Below are 22,564 nucleotides of genomic sequence, written 5' to 3' on the forward strand. Positions count from 1 at the left end.
AGAGTTGAAGTTCAGGTCGTCTCGATCATAAGGTCACTAAAGCAATATTGTTTGGGGCACTTAATTGTTTAGGGCCACTAATTTTCCTAAAGATATATGTATATAGAGAGTAAGTGTTTACTTTATTTAATGTGGATCGATCGGAGGTGATTGTAATAATTGAGAAATGAAATAGTGTTTAGTTAATTGTATCATGCTTTCTTATGTGGCTATTTATGTGTTTACTTATTTATATCTTTGCGATTATCATGAACCCACATTATTAGTCCTTACATTTACCTTTTCTTTATTCTCTGATTATTGAATATTTTAAAGTTACCAAACGATAAAACCTTTTGCATTAGGTAAAATCTTTTGTTGTTGTGTTTATAAAAATATCAAATTTGTTTTTTTGGTGGTCTTTAAATTTCAAGCACCACAAGGCCGCAACAAATCAATACTATTTTAATATCATTATGTCAACTTATTAAATTCGGCGAAACTATTTCAATATCATCATATAAGCTTTTTAAATTTTTGAGTCAGGTTTTATTATTCTAACTTTATATTATATTATTTTCATTAAAAAATTTGTTGTTTACATTCTTATTTGATAAGGTCTGCGTAAATCCTACCTTCTCGAGACTTCACTTTATGTTATAGTTATTCAATTTTTATATGACAACTAAAAAAATAAGATCTTGAAGTTTGATTTTAAGCCTCAAATTTGTTGAGACGGTCCTATTGAACCACAAAAATATATTATATAGTTTAAGATCTTGAAGTTTGATTTTAAGCCTCAAATTTGTTGAGACGGTCCTATTGAACCACAAGAATATATTATATAGTTTTAAACTGATTGATCATGATAACAATTTTACCATTCAAATATACGCAAATAAGTTTTTGAAAATATTTGAGATATTATTAGTTGTTTATTGCTAACGAGTACAACTTCCAGCCATACATAACGGTCCTAACAGGCGCACGCAAAATACAATCCCTCCGCCACAAAATGCTGGTCGTCCCGCCTCAACCGCTGCCGTTATTCGCCGCCAATTCACTCTCCGACGGCTCCTTCCGCTGTGTATTCCGGAGGAGCAAGGTTAATTCCAGCTCCAGTCGCTTAGCACCGCCAGTTGCGGCAGTTGCACGTGAGGTAGATGATTTCACGAAGTACTCCGGCTATGTTTTTGAGCTGAATCCGTCGGAGGATGATTCTCTTACGGAGTACAACATCGTGAAAATTGCTGCGTTTTATCAGAAGAAACCGTTGATTGTACTTCGTAGGCTTGTCCAAATCGGTTCTACTCTGGGCAAGTGGTTCGCCGTCAGGTACCTGGATACTGTTAATGAACGCGCCGATGAGATGTTCAAAGTTAGTATTTTTCGATACATTTTTTGCAATAATGCATCCTCGTTATGTGCACTTGAACTAATTTAGTGTTGTTTTGGCTGCTTGCAGATTAGAGCCGCAGAATTGAGGAAGATACTATTACAGCTTGGTCCAGTATGTCTTATTAATTGGACTTGCAATTTTTACTGAAACAACTCTCTATTTTAGTATAGTTTTAATATGGAAGTGGCAATAATTAGGTAGCTCACTGTTACTAGTAAGAAGCCCAGACAGTTGAGTAAAGAGACTGACTTACGAATTTATGAGTTTACTGGACTTCGGAAATCCCATGAAAATGCAAGAGAAAAGATGCATCTAAGTGTTTTTCCATATATTTCCTACTAAAGTACTTCCCATCACATACTATAATTGGAAATTAGTGTGTGTCTCACAGATAGACTTGGGCTTGGACTTAGGGATTCAAGTGCAGTACTTGAAAAATATGAAGACTCCTTACATTAAATTTTTTATTTTTGTGATTTTTTAACAGTTAATTGGCAAAAGGACAACTGGTTCTGAAAGTTTACAAGATTTGAAACTATATTTTATATGTTAATGCCCTGCAAAAGAACGCTCTTCCACTTGCAGATTAGTCGATACAGATGACTAATAACAGGTTTGTTACATCCCAGGAACAACATTTTTATCTATTCCCATAGTTAGGCAATCACATTCACTCTCTTGACAAGTATTTTATATGCCTCAAACCTTTCTTTTTTTCTCCTTTATTCTTTATTAGTTTTCAACATTTTCTGCTACTAGAACTAGAAGCATTTCACTGGGCATATTTTTATTTGTTCAAGTCTGAATTGTCAGCTAAATTTCAGCACAATTCCTAGGAATAGTATGCTCAATATGACAAGTTTTAAGTTTTGTCGTGGATAGTAGTGCAATGACCTTATTTCTAACAAACTAGTCAAATTCAAACCGACACCAGGCATCAAACTTTGGGGCACTACAAGCTAGTGATTCCAACAAATAATCATCTAAAACATTATTCCCGTGGACCATGCCCAGTCCATGGGCTAGACCATGTCCTCCTTTCCAATAGGAACCGACCTATGCTAACAACTAGACTATGCATATGAACTTAAGGTCCTTTGAACATATGCTACTTAAAGAATCTTTTAAACTAACCCAAGTAGCAATAGCTGATATTAAACTCCTAGTTCTACATTGCACAATAAGCTTCTTGGGTAGCTGACTCCATACAAAAGTAACTTTTAAGAAAGGATCAAAGGCATCAAGAGGAACTTGTAGCATGGTGCAACTGAACTTAGCAATATGAATCATCTCAGTACCACATGCTGTCTCTTCGGTGGCACTGCCATATAATATCATGTTTGGTTACCAGACATATTGTCCTTCCATACTTAGGCTTGCGTGATGTCAATCCCTACCTGCCTACAAGCTCTGCACAAAGTTCAAGCCTTCACGTTGAAACATTTAATGGCTAAGGTATTCGATAGACCTAATCTGGAGCCTTGATTTCTGAAAGATGGATGTGCTTGAGAGAGTTCCTACTCTCTCTGCGATATCTTATGATATTTTATATACTACAAGTTTCTTTTCCTGCAATTCTTCGTCTAGTTCCTCTTTTTTTTTCTACAGTTTTTTTATAACTGTGTTCTTTTTAATAAATTTCTTGTGCAATCTTTGCTGAATACTTGTACAATATTATCCCTTTGCCATGGTGATGAATTCTAAATATTCTTTTGCAGGCATATGTTAAAATTGCACAGGCTATCTCATCTCGACCAGTAAGTAGAGCTTCTTTCAGCTATTCAATTTTGTGGATTCACTTCCACCCAACACCCAGTGAATTTCTATGAAACCTGAGGGAATTCTGTTTTCATCGGATTTGTTTATCTTGTAGAGGTCTCCGGTATTGAATCATGTAGGACACAATAGGGAGCTTCTGCTCGTCATGCTTTATATTTGTTTTTCTCTGTCTGAGTTCTCTTTACGAAATTGGCATAAGCTCCCCTTTATTTTTCCTTTAGTGAATATTGATCAACAAGTTTGAAAATGAGAAGTTTTTAGCATTATTGCAGGTAACATGCTGGATCATAGATTTATTTTGTATTTAGTTCCTTTTTGACTGGATATGTGTGTGTTGGTTTCTGAAAGTAAAACCATCTTGGAAACATCTTTTAGAACCTGTAAAGAGAGAGAAAAAATAAAGAGCATTGTTTACAATTAATGTGTCTGCTAATTGGAACTGCTCGAAAATTAAAGGGGTTCCAAAATTGTCATTTCTCCAGGCTTTGCAACTATTACATCCTTGAAATTTCATGAACTAGAATTCTGAGTATGTATCCAAAATTCTCATTCGCATGAACTGGTTCATTTTATGCAACTAATTCATACTTCTTGTGAAATAGTGGGACAATAACTGCAAGTAGTCTATGCAAGGATTAATTGTTTGAAATGCACACTCATTGAGTCATGTTAGCATCCCATATTTCACTAAATCTAGTGATGTTAATCAGACTAAAAAATTTTCTTCTAGGATTTGATACCACCATCGTACTTGGATGAGCTATCTCTGTTGCAAGATCGGATAACACCTTTTTCCTCTGAAGTAGCTTTTGGAATTATAGAGAAGGAGCTTGGCATGCCAATAGATGTGATGTTCTCTGAGATCTCACCTGAGCCTGTTGCAGCAGCATCACTTGGACAGGTCTGTGAAGCAGCGGACTTCTTTTTCTTAGTTTAAAATTAGGTGGACTCGTATTCACTCTTAGTATAAGCCAAAGGTGAAAGAAACTAAATGTGAATTCTATTTTTAAGGTCTATCAAGCTAGGCTTCGTTCTACCGGGGAAGTTGTTGCTGTAAAGGTGCAAAGACCTGGAGTTCAAAGTGCAATCTCCTTGGACATATTGATTTTACGTTATCTCTCAGGCTTAATAAAGAAGGCAGGAAAACTTAATACCGACCTTCAGGTACTATGATACAAGTAAATTCCTAGCTGAGAGAGGAAAAGTGAGATGGGATTATGGAACACTAAATGATTTAGGCTGATCTGAAATTTAGTGTCCACAAGCATCTATTTCCAACATGACAAGACGTATTCTTTGCAATTACTAGTCCTGAACACATTTTTTCTCAATATACAGGCAGTTGTTGATGAGTGGGCCTCAAGTCTTTTTCGGGTATGCTTTTATATCTTACTCTTCCTAGTAAACTCTCATATGTTTGTGGCTGTCCACATACTTCCTGTCCTACTAGTTGATAATTGACATCAAAGTTGTAAAAAACCCCGTTGGAAGAAACCCTTTGGTGTGAATGAAATTGCTTCTGTTATCTACTAACTGATCTAGTTTTATCTTTGGATTAAGGCATAGTGGATTGATTGTTGGTTGTTGTCAATTCTTTAATTTGATGTCTTCTACTTCAGTTCCTATCTGTGAGTTTCAACATTAGTGTTACTTTATAAGTCCTAGACTTAAAATTTGATCAACTGATCAATACTTTATTCTTTTTTAGGTTCATATTCTGTCATGCAAGAGGAATTAATTTTTCCTTTAGTATTCCATAATTAAGTTGTACAAATTATTGTGGTTTGGGAAAGACTGACAGAGCATAAGCTTCAGAACATTTTGAAAACGAACAGTTTCGGTCTATACATAGTAGATCTATTACAGGAAACTATATTTCTTTTGAAAGATGAATGGAAATTTATAGGGAGAAAATTAGGATTTCTGTATTGATATTCGTTTAATCAAGAGGAAACATATGATAGTATCAAAGAATAACATGTCAACATTCAACTACCTTTTCTACATGAACATTTCAGATACCCCTATGGTAAACCATAAAATCTTTGACTAGTACTAGTCTGGTAGTTTGACCCTTTCTTTTTGTCTTGATCTTTCATTTTAACTGAACATCCTCATATATCATATATAGATATATAAAAATCAAAATTAGCAATAACTACTTCTAATAATAAGGAGGAATATTCTTAGTGCTTTATATTGAATACAGGTGGTCAAATTAAATGCAGGAGATGGACTACAAACAAGAAGCACGGAATGGAGTCAAATTTCGGTAAAAATAATTGACCTGTCTGACTGCGTCCTATATAAGATATCTGAAACCTGCATACCTTTAATCCAATCTCACTTAGAACGTGATGAGTGAGTTTGCACCTTTAAGAACCTTACTGATCAGAGATTAATCCCACTATTTTTGTGGTTAACAACAAGATAATTGATTCGCCTCCAAGGTCTTTTACAGAATTTTCCAGTGGGGTTTTGAACTTTATGAAACTCAATTAGTTTTTATCATGAGTTAAATATCCTAAATGTGTCAAATCTTTTTTTCTTTCTTATGAAACTGGGGCTAATTTGTAGCATTCTGTACTGGATTACCTATTGCAGTTACTTCTGTTGATCTCATACGTTCTTGTCAAAGCTTTGTAGTCAATGATCCTTCTGTTGGAATACTAGTCTAATAATTTTCAATTTGAAGCCTTCTCTTAAATTAATGTAAAAGACCTAGAAACCTTTCTTACAACAGTAAGATGTAATAGACATTTTGTTTATGCATCTTATTCATTATTATGGATTAGCGTTTTGACCCTTACCCTTCTTCAAGTTGATGGGAAAAAGCCAAAATAAAAAAGTTTTTTTTGGTTAATGAGGTAATTAAGCAGCACGTAGGGATAGAAGTATTTCTTCCTGTGTTCTTTAATGAGCCAATAAACAATACCAAACTGGGAAACTTTTGGAGAATGGAGAGAGATAGAGAGGAACTTAAGAAACTCCATCGACAAAGCTTGCTTACTGATTTTCCTTTGTTTGGTTTTCTGATGCATGCATCGAGACCAAGAGTAAATGCATTCCTTCTTCTTGCAAATGCAAGTGTACGCTACTTTGGGATGTAATAATAAGCTGTCAAAAGGGTGAACCAATGTGTTATAAAAATGAGAGAAAAGGAAAATCCAGTAAAGTATTTGAAAGCATGACAAATATAATGAAATGAACATATAAAGGAATGTGATCTCAATCTGATGTGACCTGCACAATTATTTAGTATCAGATTCATCATGAATGTCCACTTATTGGATATAGCAATATGGTAAGCTGCTCAACAACTATCAAAAGCCTGTGCCAATAGAAAGTTTCCATGCACAATGTTATTTTAGTTGATTATCATAGTTTGTAGCATTTTCATCTTTCCAGCAATTACAAAAATTTCGCAATTTCCAGCTAAGCTGATTGTGCATGCTTCATCTAACATCATAAGTATTAGACTGTATGCTACTCTTTAATTTGTGATTGCACATTCATGCATGTACTAAGATAATAGGGGAAAATCTTAGTATTATATTCGCATATGGTCTAAACTTTTCATAATTGCATGGGCAGGCAATTGTATGGTTCAATACAGGATGTTGTGGTTCCTGAAATGAATTTGGCACTGACAACCCGGAAAGTGCTCATTATGCAGTGGCTAGAGGTAAAAACGCCATATCAGGAGCTAAAAGCTTCAGTCAAGTGATACCTACATTTTGTTAGCTTTTGGGTTAGTTTGTGACAAGTTATGTTAGACGCTCTATTATCTTTCAGCTAGCTTTCTTCCACATAGATATCTAAGTCAACAAAGACAGGATAAGTTAAAATTCTGAATTAAAACAAAAATGATATCTGGAGATTTTCTTACTGAAGGTCAAAGAATTTGAGAACATTTGCTCTCTTTCTTATCCTTGCTCCTCTGATTAAAACATGTCTTTTTGTGGTTCCTGTTGGCTTTCTGACAGTCCTTGACATTCATTCCCTGTGTATATAGAAAAAGGTTACTTGATTGAGAGTTTCTCTAGATTGACATATTCACTAATTGATGCACATTACCTACTGTCTAGGAGGAGACAAGCAACTGGGAAAGATTGAATAGTTACATCCAAAGAGGTTTAGATTACACTAATGTTGAGTTGATCAAACGTTTGAGAATCTTGTCTTTTCTTTGAAGAATTTCTTCTTTGTCATTATTGGTTTCGTTATATTGAGACATTTCAGATTTGAATACAGTAGATCCTAGAAGTTACGTGTTCTCATTGGGTTCACTGATTTATGTATTAACTCAGCAATGTGGAGAGTGTCAAGAATTTTCTTTTTAGTTCCAATGAGGTGGAATATTTTATAAACTGGTGTATATTGTCTCCTAATGTTATGAAGCTTAGACATCTTGCTCATGTTAATACACCTTTCTCTTGGCTAGGGGCAAAAGCTGGCTGGGGTCAAGGATCTTTATTTGGTTGAGGTTAAGTCGTGAAACTCATTTTCCTCAATGTTTGTGTGTTTTTCCACCTTGAACCATACTTTAAAGTGAAATTGATGTTCACAGGTAGGGGTTTATTGCTCATTCAATCAACTTCTAGAGTATGGATTCTATCATGCAGATCCACATCCCGGAAACCTTCTTCGTACTTATGATGGGAAGCTAGCCTACTTAGGTACTTCATTGATTTTAGTTTCTAGTCTTATGCATGCAGAATGTGGGCTATTTACTAAATATATCATGTTGGTAATCTTTTTTTACATGCTACTTCTCTGAATATATGCTTGTTACCTTATGTACTTGCTACTTTTCCAATATATGATGGTAATCTTTTGTTTTTCTATTTTTCCTTTTTTCTCTCTCACACTAGCATTGGTTGCCTTTTTCTTAAGGAGATGGTTAAAACATCTACTTTGTTTATTACCATTAGCTATCCTCTAATGCTGGTTTTCGATACTGTTTAATAGCTCACTAAATGAAAATGTTGCTGGGAACTCGTGGTAGCTATCTTCCTGAAAAGTAGTTTATTGATTATCTTATGAAGTGTATACATGAAACTGGTTGTTAGCGATGCTAAATAACAAACTTCTCTGGGTTGCTCTTGGTTGTTCCTCATGTTCCTTGTAATTTTATTTGTTAGTGCTATAATCTCACATCGGTTACGCGTTCGGGATTTAGTCTCCTTATATCGTCTTTGGATAATCCTCATCACTTGAGCTAGCTTTTGGGCTTAAGTTAAGCTAAAGGTTATTTTCTCAACATAGTATTAGAGCCAACCCTATTGGTGATGTTGGGTTATCCAAATGTTGAGCTACCCAAGTTATAATACTCAACGCTCCAGATGTCCGGTCGGAGGGAGAGGAGGGTTAGAATTTCACATTGATTAAGTGTGTTGGCTGTAATCTCCTTATATGTTCTTGATAAATTCTCACCACTTGATCTAGCTTTGGGTTGAGCTTAGACCCAAGGTCCATTTTCTTAACAGTTAGTCTCGTGGAAATTTGATTACTTTATCCCAGTTGAGTACCTTATAGCTACCTATCATCAATTCATTGTACCTAAAATTTCTCTTAATCCCAGATTTCGGTATGATGGGTGAATTCAAACAAGAATATCGTGATGGTTTCATTGAAGCATGTCTCCATCTAGTGAATCGTGATTACAGTGCATTGGCCAAGGATTTTGTCACTCTTGGGTATTATTAATATCTTCACTACTCAATGAGAGGTCACTTCTTAATATTAGAATTATTTAGTGTTAATACAATATATTATCATTGACAGGCTTATTCCGCCCACAAGTGACAAAGCTGCAGTTACAGAAGCTCTAACAGGTTTTATCCTTTATATTGACATTTATTAGCTATATACAGTTAAATTCTAGACCTAGAAAGTGATCTAATTGTTGTATTCTTCTTTACTGATATAAATTTCCCCTTTAGGTGTTTTTCGGGATGCTGTAGCCAAAGGAGTCCGCAATGTGAGTTTTGGGGATCTTCTCGGAGATCTGGGATTCACCATGTAAGCGCTTTTCATGATTTCTTCTCTCCAGAGAAATTGAAATGTATTTTGTTTTCTGCATTACCTTCTATTATGTGATGTAATTTAGTTGTATTTCACTTATGCTTAAATCATATCTATCTTTTAAGTTGGTACAGAAGATGTATATTTTATGATGAGGATAAGCTCAGAGGACGGGGGGCTTCTCTAAATAAAAATACAAGAAGGAAGAAACTTATTTGAATGATGTGTCTTTTTAAGGCATTGATCCTAGTTTAATTCACCGAACATTACCTTATTGGTCAACCTTGATCTGGGATGATCTGATAGATTACTGAGATACTAATACTTGTGCTTGTACCACCAAAATCTGAAGAGAGAATAGACTTTGCCTGAATGCATAATGAAAGAGGAGGAACTAGTGAATAATGATAAACAGAATTAGAATTCCATTTGATGCTTATACTCCTTACATTAAATGTTTGAACACTGTATCATAAAAGTTTCATTTATGTTAAGTGATGATGTCATAATAGATTTTTGGTTTTAAACTTTTTATTATTCCATTGCTAAATGCTAATATGCATATCCACAATAAGAAACCATCGTAGTTAACCTTAATGGCTCTTTTGATTATTGAAGAATGCAAAGCTTTAACAGCGTATGCTGACACTCTTCCGGGTAGATGAATTATGACCACCGCTTCCAGTAATCATCCAGAGAAAAAGTAATATCTTGGATAGGTAGTTTATAATGTGATGAATAAAGTACTTGACAAAGAAAAAAATATATTTTCTTAAAATGCCACCAAAAGGGTTGGGCTGTCGGTTTGAGAAGTTGGAGTGACAACCTTAGGAAATTCAGCAGACACAAAATTAGTGAGTTCTTCTCATTTGCCTAAACTGTGAGAGAAAAGTTTAACTGGTGGGACATAGCAGGTATTGGTGGATTAATTGAGTGCACACAAGCAGGCTGGGATACCGCAGTTAAAAAGAGTTGCTTTGCTTTCTTTCGCTTATGCCATGCATCATCCCTCCAATTGCAGAATCAGATTTATTTAATTTTTGTCCCAGTCTGACGCTTATCTAGAATCTTTCTGGTCTCATTATCTTCTTCATTTTGATGTATGGGTATGCAAAGAGTTTGAGCGCATAGAAATAGTAATTCAAACTATTGATCAAGTTTCCACATCAGTAGTACTAAAGGTTTTGGTCATTGCTGTGACGAGATGAAGGGGTGAAAGCCTTCAATCATCTCTGGAAACCAAAGTATTACCATGGGGAGTTGTGTGCATGTTGCACGTTAAAATCTGGGAACCTTAGCATTCATATTGAAATCACTGATGATTATGTTTAGAGAGTCTTTGTTGTCTAGATAATGCTTTAGCAGATATATGGTTTTTCTTATGACGACACTACATGCTATGATTATGATTTGTATTTTTCTGATAAGTTTTGCAAAACTCTTTGATTACAGGTACAAATTTAAGTTTCAAATACCTTCTTATTTCTCTCTTGTCATCCGAAGGTAATTTTGCGGGAAAATTAGAGATTAGTTTGTTTTGTATTTGCTTGATCTCGTTTATTTTTTTGGTGGCTGATGTTTTTCACTGGTAATTTTGAGATATCTAGCCTTGCTGTGTTGGAAGGCATTGCTATTGGCATCAACCCAGAATACAAAGTTCTGGGCAGTACATACCCATGGATTGCTAGAAAAGTACTAACTGACAGCTCACCGAAACTGAAAGCTTCTTTAAGAGCACTTCTTTATAAGGTACACGCAAATGAGGTCTCTCATTCTCTTTCTTAGCACCCACTCGCAGCCTTCCCCTAGCTGAAGCAACTTGACAGACCTCTTACTAGTTCAGATTTCTAACTGCCATTCTGATTTTTGGTCCCACAGCCAAACCACTAACAATTATTTTTCCTAGTGGAGGAAAAAGTTACAAATCTTTAGTAGTCGACTAGTCGTATTCATGAGTTCAAATGATTAAATTGGAAATGAATATTCAAGTATGTCACACTTGTTCTTTGTCCACAAAAAGGAACTATTTCTCCTTCGGCATGTTACAGGAACAATGGATTATTTTATATGTTCAAAATAATGTGAAACGAGCTAGGTTTCCATCGTGTATGGATGTAGCTATGCTGGCAATGACTTTCTTTGCTATCCTTTTCTTTGTCGTTTAATAATGTAGTACTTGATACACGCTTGATTCCAACTAACTATGAATACTTTGAAGGGGCTTTCTTCTGAAAAGGAAATTGTAAGACTAATTTATTCACCGTTAGGTAGAGAAATATCAAACTTGAAGCCTGAGACAGTATACAGAAGTTTTACTGGTTGCCGATGCTATTCTACTTAAAAATTGATAATTTCAAGTCCAACAGTTTATGTACTCATGGTAAACTATAACTCCATACTTTTGATTATAGGATGGTCAGTTCAGGATTGATCGACTAGAGTCTCTCTTATCAGAGGTAAGCCTTTTGATATGTTTGTACACATCGCTTTTGTATTTTGTAAACATACACCTGACAGTTACAGAGTGAAAGAAGCCACAGCTGAATTCTTGTTTTTCTTGATATTTGAGTTATATATGAGAAAATTGTTTCACCATATTAGCTTTTTGTTTCTGATATACAAGCATAGATCCTGAATCTCTCTTCATAACAGTCTCTCCGTGCCAAGACAGAAAGAACCCTGATAGAGAATCAAAATGGCGGGACTGATTCGAAGGTCGTTATCAAGCAAATTCTTTCTTTTACACTGGATGATAAGGTATTCTATCTTAGAAAATATTGCACTATTAAACAGACTAGAGGCTGGAATACATCCAGGAAAAAAGGAAGGAAAGAAAGAAAAAAATACACACACTACTTATTAATTCATTTGTTTATCTTCAGGGTGCCTTTGTCAGAGAAATTTTACTTGAAGAATTTTCAAAGGTACGGACTCGTGTTTTAATATTACAAGAATGCAAGCAAACTTATTACGAATGCTCAGCACCTTCTTTTTACTAAATTCAAACTGGTGATGAATACAATAATTGCTCAACTCTTTAGGAAGTTTCAGTTTCATAATGTTTCAGTCAATTTTTTTTGAAGTCAGTGGATTATCATGAAGACTAACTGGTTTAAATTAGTAGCACTCATATCTGGTTGGTGTTTCTAATTCAGATATAATTGACAATTGGGAGTTCTCATTTTTTTCTTTTACAAAAAAAGAAATATAGTTCCAGGAGAAGTACGTAGACAAAAATAGAAAACGGAAAGGTGAAGAGAGGTTTTGCTATCATGATGGTGATTTGTGGATGGAAATGCATCTGATAATGCAAGACCCAATATCTTTTAGAAAGTTAGAAACTGCTTAACTAGTGAATATGACATGGAAACTAAAAATATCATGTGTAGTTCCAGAAATAAGTGCTTTTGATGTTAGAGCATGCCTTCAGCAGTTTGAAGTGGTATCTCCACAGATGCTAATGCGAGTAATCTAAAAAACTCAAATTGGTTAATTGCCACTTCACTTTTGATGTTTTGAGAAGTGACTAACGTACTTCCTTTTCCGTGTTTTGAGTTCCCGCTGGTGTATCCAAAATTTCCAAAAGTAGGGTCACTGTCATTCAAGTCATCTGCTGGTTGTATTTGGAATTTACTCTTTATCCCAATTTACAGGGTATGGTTGCACTTGGTGTTGCAACTCTCGATTCAGTAACAAATGCAGTTGCAACTTCGTTGCCGTTCTCTCCCTCCAGACCATCTTCAATGACTGATGAAGATATTACTAATCTTAGAAATTTGCAACGTCTATTACTGTTGATATCAGGACTACAAGAAAACGAGAACCCCAGCATGGTAAGAGAATCTTGCTAATAAAAATGAATGTATATAAAACCTCCATGATGTTAATTGCTCCTCCGTTATGGAAAAATATCTGTAGAAAGTGTTGATACGGATTTGCATGCACGTTAATGTTTACACTGTTTTCCACTTCTGATATTAGAGAGAGACTATCCACAGTTTACTCCCATAACATGCATGTATTCTCGAAGAAAAAACATTCAGATACATGAACAACTAAGATATTGGAGCTTAGAGACACCAGAGAAAGCATCAGTTTAATAATTAGAATCCAGTATCTTATTACATTAGCTTGTTATCACATATCTTCCATGTCTTTCAGAATGCCATAATTTCTTTGCATATATTTATGCGGCCCCTTAAATACCAATTGCTTGCCTTGCTTAGTATTATGACAACACTCTTTGCGTCTTAGCTGCTGAAAATCATATTTATTTCTTGATGCATGCTAGAATATATATGGACAGATTTCCTTGCCAGCTGAGAATTCCACTTCACATTATCACCAATACCCTTCGGGGTGGCCCAGTGGTTTGGGCTTGGGACTTCCATGTTGGAGGTCTCAAGTTCGAAACCCCTTGACAGCGAAAGGAAGGGGTTTGCCTTCTGGGTCGAGCTTGTTGTACGGGGCTTGCCTAGTGTGGGTTATCTCTCCTATGTGGTTTGCGAGCTATTGCATAGGACGAGGTTTTTCCCTGTGCGCACCCAAAGGATAGCGGCTGCAGGTTTCCCTTGTCATCAAAAAAAAAATTATCACCAATTCTGGTCTCCAAGCTTCTAGGCTAGTTACTTATTCTGTAAATGGATAATCTCCCAGTTACTGAATTGTTATGTTATCTATAATTCCTGTGCATCTGTAATACTTGGTTTAACTATGGATACCCCATTATTGATCATTAATTCATTGCCAAATTGATGTTTGTTGTTATTGCACAATTACTTGATATGTTAGTAAATTGTGGACTCTTAATTTATTCTTTCTAGAAGGTTAATGGAGTTAGAACATCCAACAAGCAGATGATATCTTTGAATGGAGCACCTGTAGCCCTTCAGCAATTTGAAGCTGTCCAAGAATATCTACCCCTCCTTTCAGTTCTACCTGAGGTAAAGCTCAAGAGATTTATTATCTCCCCAATTTTATAACTGGTCGCATCTGTATGATAACAGACAACGTGAGAATTTGAATCCAGTCTTTTGGATGGTGTTTATTGCTAAAAAGATGTCATATGGGCTTAACTGCATAAGTATGCCTGATGATCAGAAAATTGCGCACACAGCACACCCCCTTTTTTACCTCCCTTGCACTAAAACATTATTTTCCCACCTGTTACTTAAGGAAGCTGTACAAGTCTATTTGAGTGTATGATTCCTCTCAGAGAGAAGATGCGTAAAGAGAAACTCTATAAGGGTGATTATTCCATTTTGATGGCTTATATTTTCAACTTTGTCTTCTCATTACTGCCTTAAACAAGCATTGAGACGCACTTCTATATAACTAAAATAGATGCGCTTTATATTTTGCAGCTTCCACAAGAGATGCAACAACAGTTACTTCGCTTGCCTGCTGATTTCGCTGGAAAGCTGGCTTCCCGAGTCGCTGCAAGGACGTTAAAGAGGGTATTCTTGTGAAATATCTCAGCTTACCATGGAAAAAGCAAGATATTCTATATTGGTCCTCCTCAAAGAACTTTTTGGTTTGTGGGGTTTTGCAATTATCTAATCAAGCTTGCCAATCCTAAATGAAGAGATCTTGGTTGATTTTATCTTAAAAGGCGGAGAAGATCAGTTCCTAAAACTATGCAGTTGCAAGAAATGTACAAGTCTAAAAATACATAGGTAGTACAAAATATAGTATATATGAAGCAAAATGTTGTAATTCTCCTATTACAATACACTACTAAAAAAATTCTTGTACCATTTAAAGTCAAGTGTACAAAATTTGCTACACCATTTAATGTAAAAAACCGTGAATGAGCATAGAATGTTGGTTACTCAATGCAAGTCTTTCTAATAGAAATTCTTCTTTTTATTCAAATTTTTACAACATAAAGGTGTTGGTTGAACTAGCTGAAATGCGCCATTTGCCTGGCTGGGTAAGGGAAGAGACCACCTTCCCCAAGGAATATAGCGTTGGACTAGCTGATTATTTGCTTGATGATGCATACATTGAGGCCGATGGCGTTGGCCGGACTTCTGTTACTAGATATTTGATGAAAACACCATACACGGAGAAAATTAGGAGTAGCGTTTAAGTGGACAGAAATGGTAGTTGTCTTTCTTTTTAGTTTATTCACAACGACACACACATTATGATCCCACCCGTGGAGTCTAAGAAAGATAGAACGTAAACAGACCTTACTCTATCTTTGCAGGATAGATAGTTATTTCCAATAGACCCTCGACTTGAAAGAACTTTTTTATTTCCAGGATATAAACGGAGTAGATCCAACGTCAATTGCATTGGCAAACGCGATCACATATTTGTCTAATGCTCAACAGGCCAATTTCGTCCATCACCAGGGAAATCTACATTAAGCATACAATGTAACATGAAACACAAATTTCTGACTACACTCTTGGATTTTGTCGTACTAGTCTTAATTCAAGAAAATTTACCATAAGAAATTGAGCTTTCCAAATTTTTTTAAATTAAAAACAGGTCAAAAATCAAATTTATATTTGCTCAGTCCAATTATGTCTTTGAGAAACTAGAAATTACATAAAAGAGTAATGTAGTTTGAAGGTCGGCAACTTATTAGCCATGTTATGGTCATACAACTTACATCAATAAATGGTTACTCCCTCCGTTTCAATTTGTTTTGTTTGTCTATTTTGACTTGGCACAAAATTTAATTTAAAAAAAAAAATGGATCTTGTAGTCTTAAATAAAAAATATATCACATATACCAAAAAATTATTTAATTTTGTGATCTTAAACATGTTGTGTGAAAAGTTGAAATTAAAGAATGACTTAAAAAGAAAAGATGGATTCTTTTTTAAATAGACTGCAAAGAAAAGTAATACAAACAAATTAAAATCGGGGGACGTACTACATAATCATCTGCAATTTATTCGTCTTTTAAGACATTTTCGTAGACATAAAGATGGAGAATCATTGCATATTCTTTGATGCCCCCAACCCCAGCGACTCAAATATTCCAACTACAACTAAACAATTCGGGCAATGCGATATGAAGTCCATTGACCCAACCAAATGTAATCTATGCCTCCATGGCAAAGCCAGGAATTTTACGAAGGATGTCCAGAAATTGCATAACAACTAGTAAGATTCAAACATGCAAGCGCTACCTCATTTGAGGTAGTCTAAAACCACTAGGCTATAGCAACTTATTAGGTTAAGAGTGGTCAAAGTATGTTATTTAATCGCTCCGCATATCATTTTACTTCTATATATGATACCTTTTTCCGACTAAGAGTGTCCAATTTGGACACCCTAAGAACCAAGTAGCTCCGCCACTGCTGTGTCTGCAATATGTAAATCTCTCCCTCAACAAGAGGGAGAAGCTCAGATGGTGAGGATCCCTAAAGTTGTAGGTTTCGAATCACTAAGGAGCAAAAAGGAAAAAGGATAGAAGCACGGGATGGGTAATATGAGCCTGCTAAACCAGGGGAATCTACCCAAGCAAGTTTATAAAGTGGAAAGGCGTGTATTTACCACGAATATAAGCTTTTACATATAATATCAGAACAAGTAAACATCAATGATAAACAAAAAAATCAATTTCTTCCACGAGACAGTAGCTCGATCATGAGATATTCTAACCAAAATAGATGAGCACCAAATAATACTAGAGTCTATTTTACGAGGAATCATGAGTTAAAACCATAATAAACAAAGATAAACTGGAGATGTATGTCAATTTTTATGATGCGTCGCACCACTTATTATGCATAGTTATCTTAATATTTTGACGTCTTTGTTTCAGGAGTTTCTTTGGTCTAGGGCCAGGGCTGAAGGGAGCGTAAGGGGAGGAGAATTGAGATAAATCATACATCAAGTATGATCTCCAATTATTTGTAAGATATATGCTCAGCTTTCCATTGATTCTGGCAAGAAGCCAGATGATAAATAGCAAAAGAAAACTCTACACATGTTTATGAGGATATCTATGTCCCCACGATTTTAGCAGAAGTTCCTATTAGCACCCATAAGAATGCACAAAGTACTCCAAGTAAAGAAATACAACATAATCCATATTTGGCTTTGCCAGAACTACTTGAAGTTGCAGAGGTATTACCTGCAGCAACATTCATGTTCCCGACATTTAATTTCATTCTACTAAAGCTAGACATACGCTCAAAGGCCCTGTTAACTACAAGAGCACTTTCAGCAGCTGAAGCAGGAGTTGTGGGTATAGAATCCACGAAAGCCCACAAATTAGAGGAGAACCACGACTGCGTACCATCATCCTTTTTGGCTAGACTTTGATTAGCGCCAATAGGATAATTTGCCATATTATTATCATTTACCACACCTAAACATTGCCAAAACTTGCTAAAGTTAGAAATAAAATCTAACACCAATATTAACAGCAGAAGAGCTCTTGAAGCTTGGCTCAAACTCCCCCATTTCCACTTGGGCAAAAGAGTTCTTGCCATACTGAAGATGACATGGTTATTCAATACCATCCATCTGTTCAAGAGCTCCACCAAGTCAGACAACATAGAACAATGTGTTTATACAAATCTGAGAAGTATGATAATATTATGGCATTAGCCAAGCAAAACTAGCAGCATTGCTATATGGAATTCTTTGAATACCTGAAGATGCTTGATCAACAATTGATTGATCTCCTTCAATGGGGTTGAAGACGTCGAATCTTTCATCATGCATCCAGAATTGATTGTTTATCTGATTTTCATGATTCAAGTGCATCTGCTGGTTGTTCATCATGTCATTCTGGAAAGTGCTCATGTATGTAGTGGAATCAGGGTATGTAATCCCGTTCACAAAGTTGTTCATGTATGGTTCAGCAATTTGCCCCACTGTTGGTGTCCCCACATTATCAAGACGTGAAGGTGCATCATGATACAGGTCGAACTCTGATAAGCCATCAAAGTCATCAAACTGCAGAGTCTCCAGGTCTCCAGCAGGTTGGTCAAAGACTTGACCATTTGGTGTTTCATGATCAAAGTTTTGAACATTTGGTTCGGCAACAAGGAGGTCATCCATCTCCAAGAAATCTTCCAAGAAATCCTCTTCCACCACGTATGGGGGCTTTTCAGGATTCACCGGAGCAGATGAGACCTCTGGTGCCTCGTGCAAATGTAATGGTGATGTGCCTGACTCTGTCAGGTCAAAGCTTGCCCTCGCATTATACTGCTGGCAGCTTGGGCCAGCAACAGCACAATGATTGTATAAATTAACTTCCCTCGAAGACTGATTTAGCAAGGTACTTTCAGTATCTTCCTCTTGAACAAACTGCTCCAATGCAAAATTGTTATCTACAGTAAAAGGACGCCTCAGCAATTCCTCAATTGCATCATCAGGAGCAGGAACTACATTAATGTTCTTTGCAGAATTCTCCTGATGTCTCGGGCTATCCGGCTGTACAGAGACTTTGGCATTTAGGCACTCATCATCAACCCAGTCCTCTTCTCTAAAAGGTGCACCATATTGCTCACCATTCTTGGGGCCAGGCCCACTCTTCTTGAAGACCTTGTAAAGTGCATAGTAGTCCTGTGCATTCTGGCATCTCTTCAGCTCTTCTTCATCCATGGTGTACTCATGCATCACCCAATCTGTCCGTTCACCTACTGGCGCTCGCCCTTTATAAAAGACCAGCGTCTTCTTGACTCCAACAGCACGAGAGTTGCATGTAATAATACGATCTTTTCCAGTAGCTTTCCAATACCCATGCTTTGATGCCCTGTTTGACCGTGCTCCATTGGGATATTTTCGATCTCTGGGACTAAAGAAGAACCACTGCCTGTCCCCAGTTTTTAACTTAGACAAATCTGCAATTCAAATTCGCAAAAGAATTAGATTAATCTGCAATTCCAATTCGTAAAAGAACCAGTCAGTTAAGAATAGACAAAATTCAAACATGGTCATAAGTCTATCAACCCAAATTATGACTATCAATCAGCACCAATTAACATCAGACACTAGAAGAGAATAACATTTGACATCTCAAGTCAGGAAGCAGGTCAAGAGAGCAAAAGGCTATCAAACAAAAAGAAACAGGAGGAATTTAGAATGCAAAAGCAATACATGGAACATGATCATTTCTGTTGAAGAATCATAAATACACTTAAATGCATGTTATTGTTAAGTGCTGATAATGATAACTCCTCTCTGATCTTTCATAAATAAACTACCAAGAGCTTAAATATGTCTTAGAGATCTCCACACAAACTTCAAGCACAATATACACAAAAACATGCAAGACTTAAAATAGAACCTAGACACCCACTAAAACAAAAAGAAAACTCAGCTACAGTAGCAGAAAAGCCTTGGAAACTCAGAATTATGCCAAAAGCACATTTTGTGATGAAACTTCTTCCCCCAAATAAATATCTATCAAATAAACACAAAATCACAATAACCTAACAAGAAACTAGGAAATTCCACTATACAACAAGTTTACTTCCACAACCTAGAGCCACCACACTATGTTTCTTCTAAATATATACTAATATTTAAGAAAGCACCCATGATCCATCGACTAGCACACGCCTTTATCCACACAGAAAATCCAATAAAGCAAAATGGTAACTTTCAAGCCAAACATCAAAGTCAACACACAAAAAATCCAGAAAAAACCAATACAGGAACCAGATAAATCACAATCCTCAAAAGTAAAATCACAAAAATAAAAAACACTACAAAAAAAAACACTTCACACACCAAAACCCCAGCTACCCAGATGATCAAATCAAGTCAACGACCCAAAAACCACATCAAAATCTCATTTTTTTAAGAAATCAAAAAATCATAACAAAATCCAAGAATTCATACCAGGCAAATCCTCTGGCTCCCACTTGTACACATCAGTCTCTGCAATCGCATCAAGCAAAATCCGGCGCCGACAGATCTTCCTCTTCAAGTAGTACAGAACAAGCTCCTCATCTGTCGGATGAAACCTAAACCCAGGTGGGAAAACGCTATTTTCTCCAAAACACTCCGATACCTTCATCTCTTTACGTGGCGATGATGATGATGGTGCTGATGAATCCATCAAAAGCTTCATCTTTCTTCACAACCACAAAACAATCTCAACACCCACTTCAAAAATCAATAGAATATCCCCTTAATCAATGAATCTGAAGCTGTAATTATAGAAAAAATTGAAACCCTAGCAGACAAAATTGAGAAGGGGCAACTCTAAGAATTGGGGAAAATTTAGAGAAGGACCCTAAGAGTCAAATAAGAAATTGCCAAGAGAAAAGGGGAAGAAATACCCCCGCGGTTTTGTGGGGTAGGATGGTGACGAGGGGGTGGGGTGAAGGATCAGAATCTGGTGTGATTAAGCTCAGTGAGTTATGAGTGGGGGTTCTTGGATTGGTATTATTATTAAGGTTTAAGAAAAGGTTCAAATATTGTTATTGAACCTTTGTGAGAGGGTTCAAATTTGGTTGTGAAATGCTCTAAATTTATAATTGAACTTTGAAAAAAAGGGTCATTACTTAGTAATATTGTGTTCTTCAATATTCAAAACCTATAAGGATAATATCTCTATCCTTAAATCTTAAATCATCCCAAATATAATTCAAATAAAGAATAAATATACTAGAAAATTAATTTATATCTCTATCAAATTTTGTCGATATAATTTTAACTTTTAAATCATTTACATCAATATTGTGGCAATCAAGATAAAGTTACATTGATTGAGGTGATCTTATGTTAAAGATTAAAAAAAGAGTGACGAGGATATTGGTAAACATGAAGGTATGAAAAAATTGTCTAAATATAGTGATATTTGTGTGAAATATTTGAGTATTCCTTATAAGAGTGTCATTAGGGTGAAGTAGTGGTGGAGTGATCGTGGTCGAGAGTAGAGAGAACTATTGTTATGGCAATTGATAGATTCAACGTGATGATTTAGGGTGATTATGAAAAATGAAAATTGTATAATTTCGTAAAGTTTAAGAACAATTTTAAACCATTTCACTTGGTTCAAAGGCAAATTTGATATTTTTCTCTTTTATCAAAGGTTTTACGTGTTGAAAAGCTTCTATTATTAGTAAATAAGGGTATAATTGAACTAATATTATAGCGGTAAGGACATATTTGTTATGAAGCAAGTACTAATAAATACTAATAACAATAACTTTGCAGAAACATAAACAATAAAATTTAAATCATGTACTCAACAACAAAAATTAATAACATGAGCAAAATTTAATTCATGTATTACTTAACAACAAAAATTAATAACATAAGCAGAAATTAATGACCGTAAAACATATAAGAAAATCAAGCTCACTGAATGCACAATGTCCTCTTAAGAAAATTATTTCCCGAGCCCACTGAATGCACAGTGTCCTCCCAAGTTTGCAACCTTCCACAAAGGTCATGGTTGTCCCAAAGCCGAAACGACATGGCACGAGGGATCCTCTTTTCAATCCTTTTAATAACTAGTAGAAGTGTTTTCGTATTTAAACACTTGAATTTTTCTTTTCACCACTAGTGAGGAAAAATTGCTTTTACTAAAGCATAAGAGAACACTTTATATTATCTCAATTTCCTATTAACTCTTACTATATACCCAACAATATTTTACCTCAATTATTAACGAACGATAAAGTTAAATCATTTCACAAAATTTAATGAAATACTTGAATCTTTTCCTTTTAAACTTTTAGAGAATGAAAAATAGCTTTTTTTTATAAAGAAAAAAACTGTTTAGTCATGAGAAAATTCTACAAGAAATAGAAAGCAGGTGAGCAGACTGATTTGGAAAATTTGTGACATCTGTGGTGTGAATTCTTATGAACTTTGAAAACTAAAATAAAGTAAAAGGTTGTCTTCTGGGGTAAATTCATGTATCCAATAAGTGTCAATTTTTGCTTTTGTTTTTTTTTGGTTTGTCTCACGATGAGGTATCATTATTTATTGACCAAAGTTGATAAATGCCCTTAATTTACTGTCATCATATCGACTCTGGCTAACCCAATCATGTAGTTTATATTGATCGTGTCGGGAAGTTTTATATTGGGATAAAACATCTTCTAACAAAGGTGACTCCGTACTTAAGAGATTCGAATTCAAAACCTTTTGATTAAGAATAAAAGAGTATTTACAACTTCACTACAACCCTTGTTGGTATGTAGTCTATAATCTATCCATCTCAAATTATTTTTGTGTTTTCATTTATTACATATCTCTTAAAAAAATTACTCCATTAAAGGTAGTTTGATTATTTATTACTACTACTTTTTTACTTTCATTTATATCATTAAAAAAGTATTTAATATTTACTCTTTCATATGTCATTTCTTTGTAATTGAGGTACTTTTTCAATTACAATTCTGTTTACTACTAAGGGAAAGGATAATGAATTTTATCTTGAAC

At 35.4% G+C, this 22,564-nt stretch overlaps 2 protein-coding genes across 3 annotated transcripts; one reads left to right on the forward strand and one right to left on the reverse strand.

Moving 5' to 3' along the window:
* Positions 1–937: 937 nt before the first annotated feature.
* On the forward strand, positions 938–14,798 carry LOC125834155 (uncharacterized aarF domain-containing protein kinase At1g71810, chloroplastic). 2 transcript variants are annotated; one of them, XM_049513350.1, is made up of 21 exons: positions 938–1,357; positions 1,445–1,489; positions 3,097–3,135; positions 3,888–4,058; positions 4,169–4,321; positions 4,496–4,531; positions 5,386–5,429; positions 6,752–6,842; positions 7,602–7,643; positions 7,728–7,836; positions 8,742–8,856; positions 8,945–8,994; positions 9,103–9,181; positions 10,637–10,687; positions 10,792–10,933; positions 11,596–11,640; positions 11,837–11,941; positions 12,067–12,108; positions 12,838–13,017; positions 14,008–14,127; positions 14,548–14,798. In XM_049513350.1, the coding sequence occupies exons 1-21, from the start codon at positions 995–997 to the stop codon at positions 14,650–14,652; spliced, it is 2,127 nt and encodes a 708-aa protein (XP_049369307.1). In that variant the 5' UTR covers positions 938–994; the 3' UTR covers positions 14,653–14,798. The 2 variants fall into 2 exon arrangements, with proteins under 2 accessions (XP_049369307.1, XP_049369308.1); XM_049513351.1 differs by having other exon boundaries at positions 14,011–14,127.
* A 2,236-nt stretch (positions 14,799–17,034) lies between these two features.
* Positions 17,035–20,417, reverse strand: LOC125834157 (NAC domain-containing protein 17-like). Its single transcript, XM_049513352.1, has 3 exons — positions 20,006–20,417; positions 17,806–19,002; positions 17,035–17,519 (listed from the first exon to the last, which is right to left on the reverse strand). The coding sequence occupies exons 1-3, from the start codon at positions 20,235–20,237 to the stop codon at positions 17,152–17,154; spliced, it is 1,797 nt and encodes a 598-aa protein (XP_049369309.1). The 5' UTR covers positions 20,238–20,417; the 3' UTR covers positions 17,035–17,151.
* Between the last annotated feature and the right edge of the window lie 2,147 nt (positions 20,418–22,564).

This window comes from Solanum verrucosum, unplaced genomic scaffold (assembly GCF_900185275.1).
Source record: "Solanum verrucosum unplaced genomic scaffold, falcon-dt-bn FXZP01000108.1, whole genome shotgun sequence".
NCBI lineage: Eukaryota > Viridiplantae > Streptophyta > Magnoliopsida > Solanales > Solanaceae > Solanum > Solanum verrucosum.